The sequence below is a fragment of the Gavia stellata genome, chromosome 32 (genome assembly GCF_030936135.1).
Source record: "Gavia stellata isolate bGavSte3 chromosome 32, bGavSte3.hap2, whole genome shotgun sequence".
Classification (NCBI taxonomy): Eukaryota; Metazoa; Chordata; class Aves; order Gaviiformes; family Gaviidae; genus Gavia; species Gavia stellata.
The window spans coordinates 1512681-1532991 of NC_082625.1; the positions used below are offsets into that span (position 1 = coordinate 1512681).

General features: G+C 45.3%; 1 protein-coding gene across 2 annotated transcripts in view; it reads right to left on the reverse strand.

Moving 5' to 3' along the window:
• Positions 1-20311, reverse strand: part of GATAD2A (GATA zinc finger domain containing 2A) — a 66029-nt gene that overhangs the window by 12666 nt on the left and 33052 nt on the right. For both annotated transcript variants that reach the window (XM_059831966.1, XM_059831965.1), the window contains exon 3: positions 10661-10932. In XM_059831966.1, the coding sequence (XP_059687949.1) occupies positions 10661-10923 (263 nt within the window). In that variant the 5' untranslated portion in view covers positions 10924-10932. The remainder of the gene's footprint in view (positions 1-10660; positions 10933-20311) is intronic.

A 20311-nucleotide genomic window follows, 5' to 3' on the forward strand; every position in this document is an offset into this window, starting at 1 on the left:
CTTCATGCTGCAAAGTAACGTTATTTACAACCTCCTGCCAGATTACTCCCGAATCTCAATTCTGAATAGACATGGACGAGTTCAATCAATTTCTGTTCTCCTTGTGGATATTAACCTTCCCAGTCCAAAAGCCTGCCATGAGGCAAGATGCAGCCACAACACATAGGAATGGCGAATTCCTCCAAATTAGCAGCTTTTCCATCAGCCACTTCACCCCCCTTAGGAGACACGGAGGCTTTCCCGGGTTCTGCTTGCACCAGGGGAAGACCACATCCCACCCCTAAGCCAGGGCCGAACAGGCCACTTGCTGCTTCTCTTTAATGTGCTGAAAGGCAAAACCAGACCCCACTTCTCTTTTTCCTTTCCTAATACAAAGATTTGTAAGCTGTGACTTTTCCCCACCCAAGTTACCGAACCTGAAGGAAACCCAACAACAACAATTCACACCTTTTCACTTACCTAAGTTTAAAGTACTTTATGGCATTTACTTTTTTCTACAGCAACACTACTAATTCTGTTCTACTAGTAACACCAGAAACCTCTAACAGACTCAACACAGACGGACACATCCGTGCAACTTCATCGAAAACCACTCAAACACCTCTAGATGTATATTGATTTTAACTCTTTATTTGGCTCTAACACTCAGCGTCTCAAGTGATGGCTGCACCTTCCACCTGCGTTCCTGACAATAAACCACCTCTCGGCTCCATCCCCTACAATTATCATACGAGAACCGAATCTTAAACTATGTGAACCAAAAGGGACAGAGATGACGTGATGTGACAGCAGACGCCGGTGCCTCTCCTCTGCTGCACAAGCTGGTAACTGTCGGATCACCTTTGGTACGAGGATTTGGGATTTCAAACTACGAAGCACAAGTGTTTCAGAGCAAGGTTTGCGGCATGAGATTGCTGAGAGGTTTCGCAGGAGCTTCGCAGGAACGGCACAGCAAAGTCTTCCGCACCGCCCAGGAAATGACAGCGCTTGAGAAAGGGCCGACAGCAAGAAATTTAGGAGAATGTAGCACAAGTAATTGTTTTCTTTTTCTTGTAACCCAAAGCCAGAAGCAGGAGCAATGAAGATTCGAGTGAGAACCTTCTGGCTGACAGTTACGCATGAAACAAAATGCATAAGGAAGTTGTATCAAGCAAGGTGAAGCAAGTATTTAAGCATGGCTTGTACTATTCACAAATAAGAGATGTGGCATATGAGCTTTGTACTTTTAAGTGTCAGGCAATTACTTCTTAGACTAAATAACAATTTCTAGACTTAACTGATACCCCACATTTATTAGGAATCCAATGATTAAACAGGAATTAATCCTTATTATCTTATTTAGTGATGCAAAGGATATTCACACCGAATAACAGCACTGAAAAGCTGCATACCCCAATAAGCTTTGCGAGACATACACCTTCAGTAAACGCTCATGACAGGTCAAACGGTATTTTGGATACTGCAAAACCAGCCTCAAATACTGCAAAAACCCGCTTTTAAAATACAATTTCCATGTTAGTGGGAAAAAAATAAAGAAAGAAGTAGAGGAGTGTCCTCTAGAGGGCACAGAGAGCCAGTAAACTCGAGTCATCTAAACTCTGAGGTTGTTTCAGAGTACTGAAACAGAGTTGTTTCACCGTACCAGTGGCACAGGTGAAATACTTCCAGCTTTTTCCTGTATCTTAACGCACCAAACTGGCTCAGGTTGCTCTTAGCAGGGAAGTAAGCGGGTCGGGCCAAGCTCTAACTGGCTCGGTAAACCTGTCCCGACAGCGGTGAACAGCAGGCGTGTGGGGAACGCGCCGACGTGCTGAGCTCGTCACTGCTGAGCCCTTTTCAGGTGACAGCTGGAGCAGCTCTGCGTGACAGACTGAGACTCAACTGGAGTCAAGCGCTGGCCGTTCCTCCTCAAACTTTAAGGTTAAATCCCTCAGGAAAAGCAGGGAAAGTTGAGCTACCTAAAAAAGCTGAGATTCACATAAACGTGGGGATTTGAGCAGCCCCCTCCCGAAAGACAGGGGCTCTTCCCCCAGCTCCACCCGCGAACCAGCCCGCACGCCTGCAGGGAGGGGAGCAGCAAAGAGCTGCGGGGTCAACGCGTTACAACCCAGACGCGTCCACAAATACGAGGTGACGGGAAGGATTGTGTGTGGCTACAGAAGATGACTCTACCATCGGCGACGCTTCGTGCCCTCTCCAAGCCGCGGTGCGAGCAGCCCGGCCGCCACCGGGCCGTCCTCCGTGGGGAACCTGGGAGCTGCCAACGGGGCAGCGGCGGAGCCGCTGCTCCACGCTCCAGCCGGCTTTTCTCCGGCCGAGGCGGCGTCGGCGTCTGAACCCGCTTCAGATGGCGGCACCGGGGCTCTCCCCTCCCGCACTGAGCGGGGCCACCGCCGGGTCATGTGACACGCCGGGCACGTGACCCACCACGGCAAAAACCATGGCAACGGCCGGTCCCAGCCGGTGCTGCCCGGCCTTCATTTTGTGAGGTGAGGTCGGGCTCAGGTGCCAGCGGAGAAAATGGAGCGGCCGTGCCCGGAGGTCCCCGCCGCCCCCCGGGGTCCCCGCGCCAAGGGTCGCGTGGCCTTTTTCAAGGAAAAGGAGGGAGAAACGGCCAAAAAAAATTAAATAAATAAAAAAAAGCGCCGTGAGAGAGTCCCCGGACCGCGTCGTGGAGCCCTGCTAGGTTTGTTTTCAGGCTGGACGAGGAAGGCCAAGCTGGACGACGATGCCTGCCGACCCCCGGGCTTTGCCGGGATACCACAAGGAGGAAAACCTTCATCCCGAACGACGTCTGCTGGTAACAGAATGACATCCGCAGCAGAGCGCGATCAACAGAAGTTTGCATTCATCATCAATCCGAATACTCTCTCTTCGAAAAAATGCGACAGAATTTAGGAGGAGGGGGAGCGCGCCTCACAGCCGGCCAGCCAAGCCTGGGATCGCTCGGCCGGGGAGCCGGGCAGCACGGAGGGAGAGCGGCATTTCACGCTCTCGATGTGCGACCCAGCTGCTGCAAACGCTTCTCGGCAGCCCACGGACCGCGGCCAGGGCACCGGGAGGCGGGATGGATGTCGGTTCTGCCAAGGCGAACAGCGGCTGCTTGGCCAAGCCGTGATACCACACACACCTTCGCCCGAGGCCCGTCCGGAGACGGACCAACAGCACCTCCGCTAAGGAGCTACGGCAGCCTGGATCATGGATCCCCTCTGCTGCGGGGAGCACCCCCAGTTATCTCCTTGCACTTGGAAGAGAGCAACATCAAATGTCTATGCAAGATACCACTGCTTTGCACAAAACAAAAAGCTGCCCGAGTCATTCTGTAGGACCACGATATGAAATCTGGAACTAGGAAATAAAACCCAACAGCTCTGCAATAAGCCCCATCCTGTACGTGGGCTGCGACGCAGGAGGAGACGAGACCAGGACCGCCCGTCACTAGCCTGCCAGTACTTCATCTAAGGGCTTCCCCGAACCCGCAGCATTTCTCTGTTCTGCAAGATGCATTATGATATTCCTGACAGCTATATTATAAGATGCTGATCTAATAAAAGCTGCATTAGCAACCACTGCATTCAGAGTTTTAAAATCATGTATTTCCACAAAAGCATTAAATAGTCATATCTATTTAGGACCATCCACCTGCACCAATTTTGAGTCTGTTGACATGAGACCTCAAGAGGAAAACCCTTCTTGAAGGAGAGAGATACTATATATTTTTTAAGGCGACACATAGAGACCACAGCAACAAAGTCAACTCGTATTCAGCATTACAGGATTTATATCCTCAGCAGCGCGACCAACTGCACAGTGAATGAGGCGGCACAAGGCTGAACTCCAGAAACGTAGACCAGAACTCTGCAAAACAATCTCCTTTCAGAAAGGAGTTTGCTTTACTCTTTTGTTAGCCTGTGTGTAAAGCAAAAAATCCAAACCAGATGTTTCAAAATAAGAAAGACAATGGAAATATCACCACTTTCAGAAAAATACTGCCACCAGCAGTTAATAATTTGGGATAACTGCCCTGATACTACGACCTTTATCCTCTGAAGCCATCAGGCATATCCTTCAGCTAAATAAAGACAGTTCTATTATTCTCCCTTCAGCTTCACAAGCGTTGCTGTCTCAATCATTTGGACTCCACACTAGAAGATGAAAGCAAGGCTGCTGCCCAGTTACGTACACCCATTTAAGCATTCACAGCAATAAAACACCATTTAACAGAGACGTTGCAGAAAGTTTGTGTAAGGAATCAAACGCAGACCTCCTAAGTCACCAAGTACCCTAAGAAAAAGGCCATGCTTCCTCCAATAGCCTCTTTTAAAACCTCAGAGCACAAGGGCAGATGCATCATGCCACTGAAGAGTGTTCCTTACTGTCTTGGGGCATCCTGTAGCAATTCAGAGCACAACTATTCCAGAAAAAACCAAACCAAACAAAAAAGCCACTTTCCCATGGGGACACTGTGTATTCATTTGTTGATCTGAAGGAAAGAAGAGGGTCAGGTAGCTGAATCCAGCCTTGGAGGTTTGCTTCCACTTAGCTGGGGCAGAGGAAGATTAATTACATTTTTGTCTTGAAGACGATACATCCGATGTCTAAGGTATCTCAAGGTGGACTCAACTTTACTAACAGATCCACCTTCCTGTGAGACAGAAGTTTCAATGAAGTACGACCAAGGAAGAAAAAGCTTAAACTTAACACTAGTAGGGGAAAAAGAGACACCCAGGAACTACTGGCTCTGGTAGAGGGTTTAATTTCAGAGGACTCGCGCTGCAGCTCACAGAGTTTCATGACATTAACAAAAGAGCTCCCGTATTGCAACAAGCAGTCTTTGCATTTGTTCATACTGATCCAGAAACATTACACAAAAAATAAGCTTCCTCTTACAGACCAGATCTTACCCATGCTCTGAAATGCCCTTTCAATTACTCTTAAAAAAAAGAGAAGATAAAAATAAAATCAATGTGATGCTCACTTGGTTAAAAGTTACAGAACTACTGACCCGAAACCACAAAATCCCCCACTTCAGAGCAAGAGCCCCACACAGCCCCATCCTGCGGAACCCCAACACATTCTGCCCATCTGCAGGTAACCGAAGGAAGCATCACAACTGTTATTCAGACTACAGCTTAATCTGCATTAGCAAATATGCAACAGTTTTGCCTCAGTCCATTCAACAATCTCTTGTATACTCGCATCCAAAAATACTTGGCAAGGAAGGAAGACAAACAAGGAAAGAAAAAGCAATGCAGTGGGGATTATTTTTTTTCCTGGAGTTGTTATATCTACACGAATCAAAGGAGTTGCAATGGATCTAGTGACTGTGGTGCGCAACTGAAGCAAAACAAACTTCATCCCTTCCTCTGAACATAAAGGAAGGAAAATTTAAACAAACTATGTCTGCATTTAAAATAAAAGATTAAAATCCCCCAAGAAGCTTTGGCGTAATTTTTGTCACAATATCCTTTAGTACAACACATACCAGGAGGCACAGATAGAACGTACATGAGCTGAAAAGGAGATCTAAAGTATGGGGCTGCGTCGTATTTCCAGGCTTGCTAAGGGCAAGAGAGGAGCCTATTGCTTGTCACCAGCACTGCCGTGAACGCTGTTCCCAGTCAATTCCAGTAAAGTGGAGAGGTTGGTCAGCCAACACAGGCTGCGTCCTGGCGTGCTCAAGAACACGTTAGAATTTCAGAGTCAAATCCATTCATTTAGCACGTTTTAAATGCTATTTGGCCAGATTAAAAACAAACAAACAAACAAAACCCCCAAACCAACCCAAAAATCCTTCAAAGCACCAGAATTTAGCATCCAAACCCTAACACGAACATTCAGAGCACAGCCACTAGGCCAGCTTTCATACAATTTCAAAACAATTTCTATTAGATGTTATTTTTAATCATCCCGTGTAACAAAAGGAGAACATGATTACTCTGAGGTGCCAGAGCAGTGCAGCATTTGTCAAGCACACAAATCATGACCAGCAAGACCTAAAATGAAAGGAACTGAAGAGTTCAGATCAATTATTTGCCTGAGGGCACTAACTATAGGGATGTCCACAAACTCTTCAGTCTCTTCTTTCCTGGCAGTTTTCATTTAAGCAAACAAGCAGTGGCTTAAGTCAGGCCAGCTCACATGTAATTTCAAGAAGGAAAAGCTTAAAGCTGTGGGTGTATTTGATACTTGAGTGTACCACACACCAGGAGACAATAGATGGGTGCAAGCAATTTTTGTAGAAAATAAGCCAAATGTATCAAACACAGACTTTTTGGCTTATCCACTCGTATTCCAGTTGGAAGGAAAATCCAGAGTCCGTAGCTTAATGTGAGAAGATGACACAATACATATAGTGGTTTTGTAATGTGGGGGTATTTTTGTTTGCCTTTTTTTAAAAAAATAAGACCCCGACTGATACAAAACCTGGAGGAATAATTTCTGTTTACCAGCCAGCCTTAAACTGTTTTTGATCAAGCCACAATTAATACAGATAAGATAGTCATTTACCACTCTTGGCAAATAGAGAAAATACAGGAAAAATAGAAAGATGTTCAACTGCCTAAAAAGTTTTCCAGTTTGCTTTACAGAGGACATGTTCAGCCCAAGATTGCTAACAAGACAAAGCAAGAACTGGGGATAAATATATAGAAGCCAACTCTTATATCTGTGTTTTATTAACAATATCACCCTCACTATTGCCATCTCCCTTATGTGCTGTGACAAAACCATCTTCTCACTCTCTCTGCCTTTCCCTGTAGGACTGAGAAGCCTCGCTTTTTAGAATTCTGAAGTGAAACATATTTTGAGGTGATCTATTTTGGAGAGTTACTGTAATTTTGAGGATTTAAGATAGCACAGCACAACAACCAAGCACAACACAGCTGCTTGCAGGGTCAAGCAGTATCCTTGCCCGTAAACACTCCCCACCTCTATTTACGAGCAAAGTTTTCCTGCAATTGGGATAACAGTACGCTGCTCCTGAAGGATCCTGATGCTTTTGCTCCAGAAGAGAGGACAATTTGTCTGAGGACAGCAGCTCCCATCCGCATAGCCAGTTACAGGACTGAGTCCAGAAAGATCAATCGTGGTCTCTGCCAAACCTTACTGTGAGTACACCAGCAATCATGAGCTTAACCAGTACTGCGTATGCAACTCGCTCATTTTGTACAGTTCAGGAAATAGTACTAGAAAAAAAGCACTTGGAAACCGGTCAGAATGTGTACTGTAGATGAAGAGAGCTGACTCTGGAGTACAATAAATGCAATGTGATGCAGCAGGCAAGATCCAAGAAGGGTTCCAGGAGAAAGCCCCAGCTGGAAGCAACTCATGCCCAATGCCGGGTAAATGCGGTAGGAAACGCGCGTATTTAAGGGGAAGGAAGGAACAGAGGAGAGATGAAGAACAGAGGAAAGGGAAAGCAGAGCTTGAAAGCACGGTAAGACGTCAGGATTCAACCAGGTTTGAGAAATGTTCTTCCCTCCAGCACCCACACGGATGTAAATCAGTGTATTCACAAGCAAAGCGATTTATGTTGTGCTACCTCACCATCCCACTGCAAACCGGGCATGCCCTTATCAAGAGGGAAGGACTCTCCTTCCTCCCATTCCTTCTCCGCAGTAGGTCTAGGATAATTACACACCAGCGTAGCTAGCTCCCAGTGCTGCAAAAGCGCCAGGCAGAGGAGCGAGATTTTGGTTTGGCCTTGTGTGACCTCTCGTCAAAGACTTCTACCACTACAGACTTTCTTCTGTTTCTTCTGGCATCAGAAAAGGTGCTCAAACCAGATCCTATTTTTAAATATAACTTCAAGGTTTAGGAAAAAAAAAAATATTAAAAGAAATATATTTTTAAATATTAAAAGAAATATATTTAAAGTTTAACACAGCTATATTGCCAGGTGTGCATTTCAAATCTTGAAAAATCAACTCATTTCAGAAAGAAAATCCATTCAATCAGCTTTACGTCAGCTAAACTGTGATTATTGCTGGGCCACCTTTTCCAAAGAAAATATTACGTTTTAAAAGCCAAAACACCATACATCACTAAGCACGAATTTTGCCCAAGAAGTTTGTAGCAGTTCAGTCATTTTAAGCAACAGCTCTTTCTTCATCTCCTCAGAAAATCAGCTCAACTGCTTTAAAGACACAGGTCTTATGAAAGCTGCGAGCTAAATTCTTCTGAAGATCAAAGATCTGGAAAGGTAAGTCCCACACTTAACTTCATATGGAATTTTTTTTTTTAAGATCCGCCTTCCCTACAAATGCCAACTGTATTCTTATATATGCAAGGGATCGGACTCATCCAGAGACAAGCTTCCTCTATATCGCAGGCATCTCCAGACTCAGATTGCATCCACTTGGAGATATTTGCGTCCTGAGGCCGGTCAGCTGCTCAGCACCACGGTTATGGTTATGCTCCGGGACCGGAGCCACGCACGGACCAAGGGCACGACCACGACGCAGGAGTGGAGCCCCAGAGCCTGGGAAGTTGCGGCCTTACTTCCAGAAGTTTGCAGTATCATTCAGGCTCACTCTTTATCATTTGATATTAAATTAAATATATTAAATTAAATATATTTGATTAAACCCAGGGTTTAATTCCTCTCTATTAAGAATTTTATACAAATACACATTATGAAAGGTGTTGCAACTTACAAACACTATCCAAAGAGCTTATCCAAAGCCTCATGAAGTTCTTAATTATATTTATCAACTTCAGCGGAATTGGGATCAGACCGCCTCCTTAAGCAAGCATATTTTTTGTATGGGGAAGCCTCTTCTCCCTCCTTGCAGAAACTGAATACAACAATATCCTATTACCACCTGAAATAAGAACGCTGTACGGAGAGAGGATGTTCTCTCATCTCATCTGAATAGGTGTTATTGTTCCGGATGCTCTCTGGGAAGTTAAGCGTACAGCCCCTTGGTCATCATCCTGTTTGCGCGTCTTGCAGCAGAGACCAACACCAACAGAGCAGAAACACTGGCACACATTTCAAAAATATTATAAATTCACAAAACATATATGCATGTGGGGGCAAGTACTGCAAGAAAAGAGCTAGAATACCTGATTCTAATTTATTCCACTTTTGGTACGAGCAATCTTTTCAGATATTCTTCAAAAAGAGAGTGTGCATACCTTTGTTAATTAGTAGGTAGCGATTACGCCAAAAGACACCTTCAGAGATTTACTCCTAGTCAGCACAATACAACTGCCTGACATGGAAGTCATCCATTACCCCAATTAACTGCTTCTGCGCAAGACATAAGCACCTCCTAAATATCAAATTGAGCAACTTGTAGAATTGTCACTTTGGCAGAAGTTTTATGGAGAAGGCTGAAAACTACCACCTTCCCTCAATCACGCTGATGGAACAGGTCTTGTTTTACATATACTGAAAGCAGTATTTGGAGAAAGTAATCAGGCTCTTGCAGTCGAAGTTATTTCTCTTAGAAAAGCATCAAAAGTTGGGAAAAGTTTACAGATGAATTGCCCTTAAACATCAAAAGATACCAATTTTCTTAGCAGCACCCATAAGCACCCCTCCTCCCAATAATTCCTGCGCAGTTGATAAGGATCTTGTGTTTTCAGTTTCACACCTCCAATCTGCACTGCTGCAATACCCCGCATCCAAGCGAGCACAGATTTATTACCCCGAGAACTGTTTAAGCCATTTTGCACAGACAGGCAGGTCGCAGTTCTTGCGTATTACCGCTCCAACATCAGCTGGTGTCAGAACAAGGAATAAACGAGGCTTCCAGACCTCCTGCTCAATACGTTGGATCTTACTGCACTATAAAGACAAAAGCAAGACCTTGAAGGGCCAACATCAGGGCCACAGAATTGTTGACAGAATTTTTATCCTGGTACAGCCAGAATGTGGGTTGGAAATATGGCGGAAGATTTGGAATCTGGCTTTAAAGTGATGCCCGTAAATCTGTATGTCAGAACCACCCAATTCACGTGCGTATCTCATATACAAGTCAAAGGAGAAGCTTTACGTTTTTGTAATAATAAAATTCTCCAAAGTGATACGGAACTTTGAATTCATGCTGTCAGACATCAAAATTCAGACCTCTTAAGGAGGCTGGACTTTGGAAAAAAAGTATTAAGAACTTGTCCTACAGAGAATTGCTGCAGATAGGTGCTGTCTTTTCACAATACTTCTAGTGTCAAAATCCACAAGTTACTTCAAAAAGAAAGTCCGACTTAGCCATACATACTGCTCTGTCAGGAAGAATATCAAGTTGCAATTAGAACGCCTCTGTTTAGACAATTATAATACATTATTTTTCCTGTATCTCAGCTCAATTAAAAAAACTCAAACCGCTCTTCCTCACATAAATCTCAATCAGTAGCTCAAAGCGCATCCTCTTCAGAACTTGCATGTTTTTCTATTCAAGACCGTATTTCTTTACTCAGCTGCTCATCACAGCTGCCACTGCTGTCGGAGCGTGTGGAAGAAAAAAAATCAGTAAGGAAGTCATACAGAAGTAGCTGTTGAACCTCCTGTGAAGAGCCAGAGCTGCAACACACAGGTGAAATTTTAATTCTCTCTACCTTTACCATACAGAGAACTTCTTCCTAGTGCCACCTGACCACATTTTACTGTGCTGGTATCCCAAATGTTACAGTGCAACTGCAGCACTTAACTCACCTTTTTGAGGTACTCATGTCCACAGGCTCATCTCCCGTCTGAACCTCCACTTTAATGGTTGCTTTCACCTCTCCACTTTTTAATAATCCTTGCACTTTTCCAGCTCCAGGATCTGTTTTTATTTTCATGTCGCCTTCAGCATTTATATCTGTTCCTAACAGTCCTTTCTCCATTTTTATTTTTTTACTGTCCACATCGTTATGCGTTATCTCACGTTCTAATGCTCGTTTCTGACTTCGTGTCCTGCATGCTTCCTCTGTCATTGTGAGGCTCTGGGGAGAGAGGAGACACAAAGGAGTTAAGTACACTGGAAAACAAATAAGTTGGACAAAACACCTTAATTTCAAAACAGGGCAAAGTGCAGCGGGTACTGCAAAAAGAAGTTCAGAAAGAGCAATAAAAGTTTTGCCAGTATGCTCACTTACCCTATCTTCAAAATACATCTCAGTCTGAAGCTATTAAGCACCCGGCACCACGGTACTTACACTTTTTATGTTAAGCAAAAACAAACAAACAAAAAAAGGCAAAACAAGAACACACACACAAACCTCACTAAGCATAAACTAGAATCACCAAGGAGAAAAAAGAAAAATAAATAGCCTGCATTAGAGCACAGGAGAATACACAAACCCCCACGACGAAAAAAGTTTGGCTCTTTCCCAAAAGGCAGGAAGAATGTATGTATTTGCCTCACATGCAAATAAATGCAATTACAAAATTCTAGATTAGGATCTCCCTGGGACTGCTGCCATGCCTTTCTGAGGACCTAAGCCTGATTGCAAGTTTCGGGAACCAGACGCTATGGGGAAAAGGACCACCACACCCTGCGTGAAGAGAGGCTTCCATATTTCTTGACAGCCTGCTGCCAGGCGCTAAGGCACTGCCATTGTAATACTCAAGTTGAGACTTTCTCCCCTCCTGGTGAAGGAGCCAGGCTCTTCCAGGCGCAGAGGAAGCGCAGGGCTCAGGGGGAACCAGGCTTAACTCCTCGCCTGCCGGAGGCGCGGGAAGTTTTGCTCCTGGTGGGCTCTGACATCTCAGCCCGCACTTCGGTACCTGCGGACACCCATCCATCGGACGCGGAGCTGAGTCAGGCTTTGATCCCATGACATCACTGGGCTCCACATGACCCTTCCCAGGATGCAGCCTGCGAGACAAAGCACTTTCCAGAAACCAGTCTGAGCCGGCGGCAGGCAACCCGCAGCGGGGCTAACCCTGCCCCGGCCGGCACCCTGAGCATCCCTCCTCCTCCGGCATCCCGCATCCCTCCGGGTGCTCGGGGACACCAAGGGGGTGGCACAGGGTGGGGCGGGGGGAGAGGGAGAGGAATGCCCCCCCCCCCTTTTAATTAATTAACCCATTTATTTATTTATTTATTTAAAGCATTCCTCCCATCCCAGATTTTTTTCCTCCTCCTTTTAAAATGGATTTCAAGAGTAAGGCCAACACACAATATTTGGACAAAGTCTCCGAAATGTTTTTAGCAGTGAGAGATTAACATAATTACGCAACATAATTAACCTCTGCTCACCCCCACCACCCTGTTATTCAACAATGTCACATAAGCATTATGTGAAATTGCCATTTTGATAGTATAAGTCCCGTGCAAGTGACTGCAAGTTTCTCTGCACTGTGTTGGATGAAACATGTATTTCTTTGGGGGGGATATTAAAATCATAGTCAATACGCAAAGTGCCTCCCCTCGGCGGATCTGCATTTACAGCGTGACCATGCTTGAACTCACAATAATGGAAGAAAGGTGTGTTTTGCAGAGAGGCTGAGTTAATTTCGGTGTTTATGAAAGTGAGTAAGCAGCACACAGCCCAGGCAGGCAGCCAGCGGCACGGAGATTTTCGGCGTGGCTCAGCGTACCCCAGCTGACAGCAAGCAGCCTTTTCCAAACCCCGCTCCGGCTCAGACAGCCCTCTGAAAGCACAGCCTTTAACTATAATAGTACCTCGGTTTAAGTATTTCTGCTGACAATAGGGCAGCATGACAACTGCTTCTCCCCCTGAACGAGCGATCAGACAGCCTGACCGGGAATCGCAAACCTTACCCCTATTAACTCAGGGCAAACGCATCTGAACCCAGGGCTAAAACAAAGGACCGGCCAGCTATCGCCCAGCTTACGTACACTGAGACGTGCCATTAATCACAGTGACTTTCCTGAAGCAGCACTGCTTAGTCAGTAGGAAACCTCCTTAAAAAAAAAAAAAAAGAGCCTGATCTGGCTTCATTTTCAGTATCTTCATATTCTCCAACCTCGCAGGGATGAGAAGCAGCAACTCCAGCAGCCTGTGCTGATCCGAGAGCTACAGCGGCACTGCAGGTACTCAGGCTCCAAACTTTAAGAACATATACACGACGCTGTATTTCTACTGCTTTGTTTTTCCCAGTTTTGATTGGGATGGGGAAGGGCAGTATCTTGGGCTGTACCTGGGTACTTCATATCACATCACACACAGAGCTGCCGGGCAGAACTCTGCACACTCACAGCTGAATCTCACTTACCTGCGGTAACAGCACAAGCAATGGAAATTATTTAAATCTCCTATCAGCACTAAGTCTTATTTAAGATATTAACGCAGTCAAAATCCTAATGTAAAGACAGGTAATGCATACTGAATACTTCACTAAGCATCTGTCTTCCAGCTCACCAAGACGGCTCATCTCTGAGCGATGGTGTGAGGCAGACACCAAGCACCACACTCGGAGCATTTCCAGGGGCAAACCCTTCGTACACAAACGCCTGACAAAGGTCAGACTGAACCGATTAACCACCTTGACGAAAATGCACCATGTACCTTTCCAACAAAACCCTCTCCTATTACAAATTCTCGAGGACATCGCATCTTGCACCCTGCAATTCCTTCACGAATTAGCAGCAGCCATTTCTCCTTGTAACCATCTCCTTGTAACCGTATCAGACGCTGGCCAACTTTACTTGGAAACGGCCTCAGCTTCTCTGTGCGTTCCCTGCTCACGCAGTCAAAAAGCGACACCTCCGTTCTCCTTCGAGGAACAGTGCTGCTGCTAAGGCAACTTTTCTGCAAATTAAAATTCAGTCCAAGTTTTTGATAAAAATTCACAGCGTCTTGTCATGACAACGTCGGCTGGCAAGCAGCAACTGGGGACAGCGATTGCTGGAGAGAAGAGTAGCTGTAGCACAACCGACACAGCGTGTTGTGGAGATCTACGTTACTGGAAAGACCTTGGGACGAGATTGCACTAAGATTTTTACAGCTAAATCTGAAGATTGCAAGTGCAGGCTCAAGGTTTATATACACTGTAATAGAGACATCTGGTTGCACAGTTCCTCTACCACAGTAGTGATTAACTCTTATTTATTGTAGATGATCCCTCAAACCAAGCTCCCTAAAACATAACCCTTTCAGGAAACAGTACCGGAAAACAATTTGCTAACATGAAGACAGATGCAGAGAGTCCTGAAGGAAAATTAATGTAGCACTGGGAGAAGGAGAGGAGAAAAAAAGATAAAATAATGAGAAGGATTTCTTTGAAAAGGCTATTCTGCTTCTCTTTTCAGGAAGAGAAATGAAAACTGGTAACATCAGAGTCTTTTATGGGAATCGCCTGGGTTACGGGACCCCACCTCCTGCAAGTCAGAGGCATCAAGAAGCAGGCGTACAGTTTAGGCAAGTCCCTGGCAGGATCTGTTTCACACAGCAGACTACAAAACACTTCCCAAAACAGCCTGAACTCAAGGTCTGTAGGAAAAGGCTAAAACCAGACGGATGCCCTGGAAGAGAGGAGGAGAAGAGGGCACCTGCAGAGACCTGCACCAACAGGGACAGTGTCCTCGTCCATGGAGAGGACACGAGCGGCTCCTTGCATGACAGGAGGAAGTAAGTGAAACCCAAACCCACCCAGGGAAAAAACTTCCTCCTGATGGCAGATCTGGCAATTTGCTTAATCCCCAGCACCCGAGGACGGCATGTCAGCCATCATGTGAGACTTTACCAGCACTATTAAACAGCACCTTACCGGTACGCTCTGTGACCAGCCCTTAAGTCTGCTGGATTTATTGACATCGCACCTTCACCAATTGATTCCACTAGATGAGAATAAATCAGCTAGATGTTTCAAAACATCCCGGCTGTTTCAAGGAAAACATGTAACATCTGAAGCTATTCCTGAAATCCCCACTACTGCTTCTCCACCAAAGTTATTCCCAAAATCCCCACTTCTGCTTCTCCACCGTTAACAGCAAAAGGAACCAATCAATATGAACAGTAAACAGCTTCGGTTCAACTTGACTATACCTTTTATTTGAAAGAAGGAAGAGAAAGTAAGGATTACAGAGTAAATTTTAAGTTTTATGGAAGGTTCTGCTTTTTATTACAAGGAATGGCATAGCTCAGGGCGGAGCGCCCGGGACCTAAGCAGCAAATACCCAGTTGTAAATGCTATCGCTGTAACAGATTAACTACTACAATCAATTCAAAAGGCAGTATAGTATACCATATAAAACGCAATAAACTCCTCGGACTGCAGACCATTACATTGGTCACCCTGAAGCCTTGTCAAAAATTCCTCCATGCAGCTCCACTGCCCTCTGAGCACAGTGACAACAGCAAAAACTCACGAACTCCTGAGTTCACAACCTATTTACGCTAGCCCAGTAAACATCGTGTATGCTTGTGATGCCACCTGCATGCTTTCCATCGGGAAAAGGGTCAAAAGAGCTCTCTTGCCATCTTCCAAACCCTTCTTCCCTCCAAAGAACAGAGCAGCAAGACCAAGAGGACAAACCTGGTTTAACTCAGCCCGTGCCTTTTCCAGCAGGAACGTGTAGGACACCGTGACATACAGCTCATCCCCTTGCAAAGGGCTGGGGATGCTGCAGCAATCACCTGCTTGCTCGCTTTTGCTGCTGCAGGGAAAAGTTACAGAAAGAGGAAAAAACTCACAAAGTTCCAGTTTAAGACTTGGGAAATGAATTACTTTATGTTGATTTTTCCAGATGTGCGGTCCAGCCTGGAATAAACCCGAGCAGCTGCAGAAGCCATGCCCGGCTCACCCGGCTGCTGCCCGACCAGGGCATGAACAGGCAACCAGGGCGGCAGCCGAAACAGGTCTGATGCACAAGCACACAGAGAACACCGACATGGTACACGAAGACAAAACCACAATTAAAAAAAAAAAAAAAGCACACTTTGCTTGCTGTTTGTAATGTACACTTCCACTTTCCCCCACATCACATTCAGAGTCATCCGTATCACCTCCTCTCTCCTCTCCCATTCATGATTTATAACTTCCTCGTACAAACTCCAAGTAAATCCTTCACAGAGTAGTTCTGCTTTTCACTGTTCAGCACAACTTGGTAGTTTGAAGTTAAAAGGACTGAAGTTAAAATTGCATCCCGATGCTTTGCTAGAGTCATCACCAGTGCTGGCGAGCACCGGCAGCAGATACGGGTTCGGCACTGACCATCTGCAGACGGGCTTGAATCCCACTGCAGCCGCACACTAACCCATCCAGCTATGCGATACTCGCTCTTTTTTGGTAGCCAAACCCAAAGATCAACAACCCTCTTCCCCAGCATGATCTGGAAACTTTTACAGGAAAGAGAGGGGGGAACGACAAAAAAAAAAAAGAGACGAGGTTATGGAGGAGGAAAGAGGGAGGTGAAGACACATTCAGTGCCCCTCAGTGAAAAGGCAGCTGATCAAAAACTCACCGACTGAACAGTCGCTGGCACCCAGCACGGCCCCGACGCGCACCCCAGACAGGCCTCCTGCAAGCGCGGCCCAGGCTGTCACCTTGGATCATCCACACGCGCCCTCCCCGCGATGCCGAGAAATTAATTTCGCACAGCGGGATGCAAAAAGTTTCAGTGAGAAGTCACTGCTTCAACTGAGCTTATTTTCTTGTTATGCTGTGAGTGGGGGTTTTCCTACATACTCATTGATCCCAAAGCCAGAAGTGAGATGTCCTGGAAAAAGTCATGACAGTTTACATGTATGTGTGGGTGGGTCTGTGCACTGCTGTGTGCATGGGCGTTCACGTGTGCACGTGTACGAATGTGCATGCAGATGCACACGCAGAGAAGTTCATGACCTTACCACGTAGAAATTTAGAAAGATAAGCTTTAGAAAGCCCAAGAACTAGATTTTATTTTTTTAAAGACTAAATGAATGCAACAGCGGTAGGACAAGAACACTGGTTATTTTGCAGGTCGGGGGGGAAAAAAAAAAAAAAAAATCAATCATCCCGCACCTGAATTCAACTGGGCAACCAAAAATCCATCCTTTCCCCGACGAAGGCAACAAAAAGCGCGTGAGCAGCCCGAGGTGGGTTGATCATTTCGCTCTCTCAGCCACTACTTCCATACCACGAGACCTAAAAAGAAGAAGGACCGCAGGTGCCGAAGCCCCCCTCCAGCAGAAGGGCCGGGAGGAGGGTGCCTGCTGCGGGCCCCTGGCTGGCTGAGCACTGCAGCCCACCAAGGGTTAAGCCCTGCCATTTTGGTGCCATTCACTGATATGTCCATTAAGGGTGTTACATAACAAAATGGCAGCCCTTAACCCTTCCCTCGCCGGGCTCCCACGCTGCTCAGCTGCATGTGCTCGCGCCGGCCGGCCACCGTGCTGCGCAGTCCTGCCTCCTCTTTTTACTATTATTATCATTTCCCCCTTCTTTAAGCATTCGGGGACAAATAAATGAGCTTGCTTAGGACTGAAGTACTTGCAATTAAAAGGAGACGGAGCCCACAGAAGTTTCCTCTGTGTCACTGGTGTCGGGCGTCTGGAGGCAGCAGAGAAAGTTCTCCGCCGGCCAGGGGACAGCAGCGGAAAAGCATCGTTTCGGGGGTACCAGCCCAATGAACCACGGAAGGAAAACAGCCAAGTCGTGGGGTACCAGAGTCCTGCGCTGTCCTGAAAACAGCCAGGACATGCCCACGGCTGCTCCCAGTGCCCGGCTTCAGAGGGGAGCACCTCCAGCCGCTCCTTCCGCACCTCCAGCCGCTCCTTCCGCACCTCCAGCCGCTCCTTCCGCACCTCCAGCCTCCCAGAAGCTGCTTTTATTTCCATCCCAGTGACCAGGCACTAAGACACACGCCGTGCCCACGTCGCAACTGCTGGCAGTCATTATAGTGCAGTAGGAAGCAATTCAGCCTGGGTTTGACTAAATATTTACTAAAATGAACAGATAAACATTTGTAGAAAGGCACTGAAGTCGAGCTCTGAGCACCACAAACGCGGAGTTCTGTATTTGGCCAGAAATGGGGCTTTGGTAGCTGAAGTCCCACTGCACTAGGAGTGACTAGGCGTCACCCTTCTGCTTTCCACTATCATGGCTGAGTTTGGCTCCATTTATTAAAGAAGTCTGGAGTCTAACCAGTATCTAAGTGCTCTGTATAACAAAGAGAGAAGCATTCATGATACTTAACAGAAAGCTCAACGTGCCGCATAGATTATATTAAAGGTGTAGCTGTGTCTATGGAAAATAGCTGTTCCCTGTAGAAATCAATCTAGTGATCTACTAAAATTCTGTAAGAACTTCAGAGTAGTGTTCATTATCAAGGTGATCTTAGAAAAAAAAATAATAAAGCAATTAAATGCATAAACCCAACAGGTTTTTCTCCTAAATACCTTTTACTAGTGTTGCTATTCTTTACTCAGAGTATTCAGCCTAAAAAAACCCAAACCCTCACTTCTCAGTCCTGCCACAATGACACAGATTCCCTGGCTCGCTCTGCAGAGCGGTGCCAGTTTTTCGCACGCTCTGTGATCGTGATTCATAGCTGTAGTTTTCAGGAATGAACTGCGCGGTTCAGTATGGAGTTGGTTCATTGTCACCCCTGAGCTTGCCGGGGGAATTCAACCACCCTCACACCAGGCAGCCAAAGAAGAATGAAATCAAAGTCATTTTGTTAAAAGACACCAGCTATTATCAGAAGCACACGGTCTGACTCCACCTCGGTGAGAAAGACTCTGCCTTTCTTCAAGGTATGGATTCTCTAGGCACATTAATGATTAGTTAATATACGTGAGGATCAAAAACTGTTTATCCAGTGTTTATTTTGACTCAAAAATAAAGCCTTCCGCTTAAAAGGACTACAACTTGATTTAAACTTTTATTTGATGGGAAGAGATTTAAGTATTAAGTAACGGCACTGTAGATTGCAATCAGATCCTCACACCTTCTTCCACCCCCCTCCCCATTTAATGTATGCTTCTTATTAGAAGAGGGATCTAGGTTGGTTCATTTATTTTAATGCAAGAGCAGCAAAATCAGCATCTTTAAATACTCAGTCACAACAACAATCAGCTTTTCCAGCACCACATGCTGTGCATATTATAATACAGGCAATTCCTTGTTTTTTTCTGCACTTTAAAAACTAAAAAAAGAGAAGGGAGGCTCTCTGTGCACACAGACCATCCAAACTGGCTTCAGCATCACTCTCCAAGAAGTGTTGTGCTCTGGATTCACGTTCAACCCAGTATCAGTTATTTAATATAGCCTCAGTACGATCATAGAGGGAATTGGTGTAAGTGGATACAAAGGACAAGGTACCAAAAGAAAGATCTGAACAACTAAGGAGTCTTCATATTTACCAATCAATATTTTAATTCTTTTAAAGAGAACTTAAAAATTATATTAATTCTAAGGTCCACTGCTTTGGGTTTAAAGAGGTGTTTTCAGAAGGTACTACTTACAGCCACTACACAAGGGATTTGTTTGACCTGAATTCTCCCCCAAGTTTTATGGATCTATTTTTGTCTAGAAACTACTGGGCAGGAAGTCTGCTAATGACTATGTCTGGGCTTTGTATTACCAAAAAAAAATCACGGAGATTCCTCAGTGCAGGATAGCCGTTAAATACCAGTTTCGATTATGGTTCAAAAAGCAGTATTTGGATAACAAGTTGAATTGGCAAAATAAGATAGTCTTTATGCACACTGCTCTACAACAGCACAGAACTGTGTTTTTCAGGTGTTTTATGGTGATAACTCACTGAACAAGAGAGCAGATTAAGAAATTTCCATGACTATGGTCAAGTATGATACTCTCTATTACTCTCACTCCTACTCCTTTACCTCTGACTGATGTCATTAAGAAAGGCGTTTTTATGATTTCATTTAGCCTTTTGGTCTCATGAAAGACAGCACTACTTTGCAAGGTTTGGGAACTTCTGTAACAACCAGCCACAAAAAAACCCCAGTGGTGCTCATGGCTTGCACAATGTCACTTCTGAAGCTGACTCTGGTAAAACACCGTATATCAAATGAGTAAATCTGTGAGCAGAGACATCAACACCTACACCAGGAAAAGCGAGATTGGAAATAAAGTGAAGACCAGAAATGCTTAACGTTGATCACCAGAGCATTGGCAATACATGTTTTGGAGGGGAAAAAAAACCCAAAAACAAACAACCCACATTGAATAACTCCTTACACTGCTATTTATAAAATGCCTTATCTGACAATACAGTGAGCCAGGTGAGCACCATCACACACAGGACAGCTGATCAAGGGAGCTTTACTTTAGCTACGCCACTGGAGCATTGACAGAGCTACAAGACATCTGCAGAATTTCATTTCCATTCACAATTTTTCTTCTGAGGGTTGCACAAATGATCAAAATATACAGAAAGTCTCAAGGGAGGAATTTCTGTGCACTTGC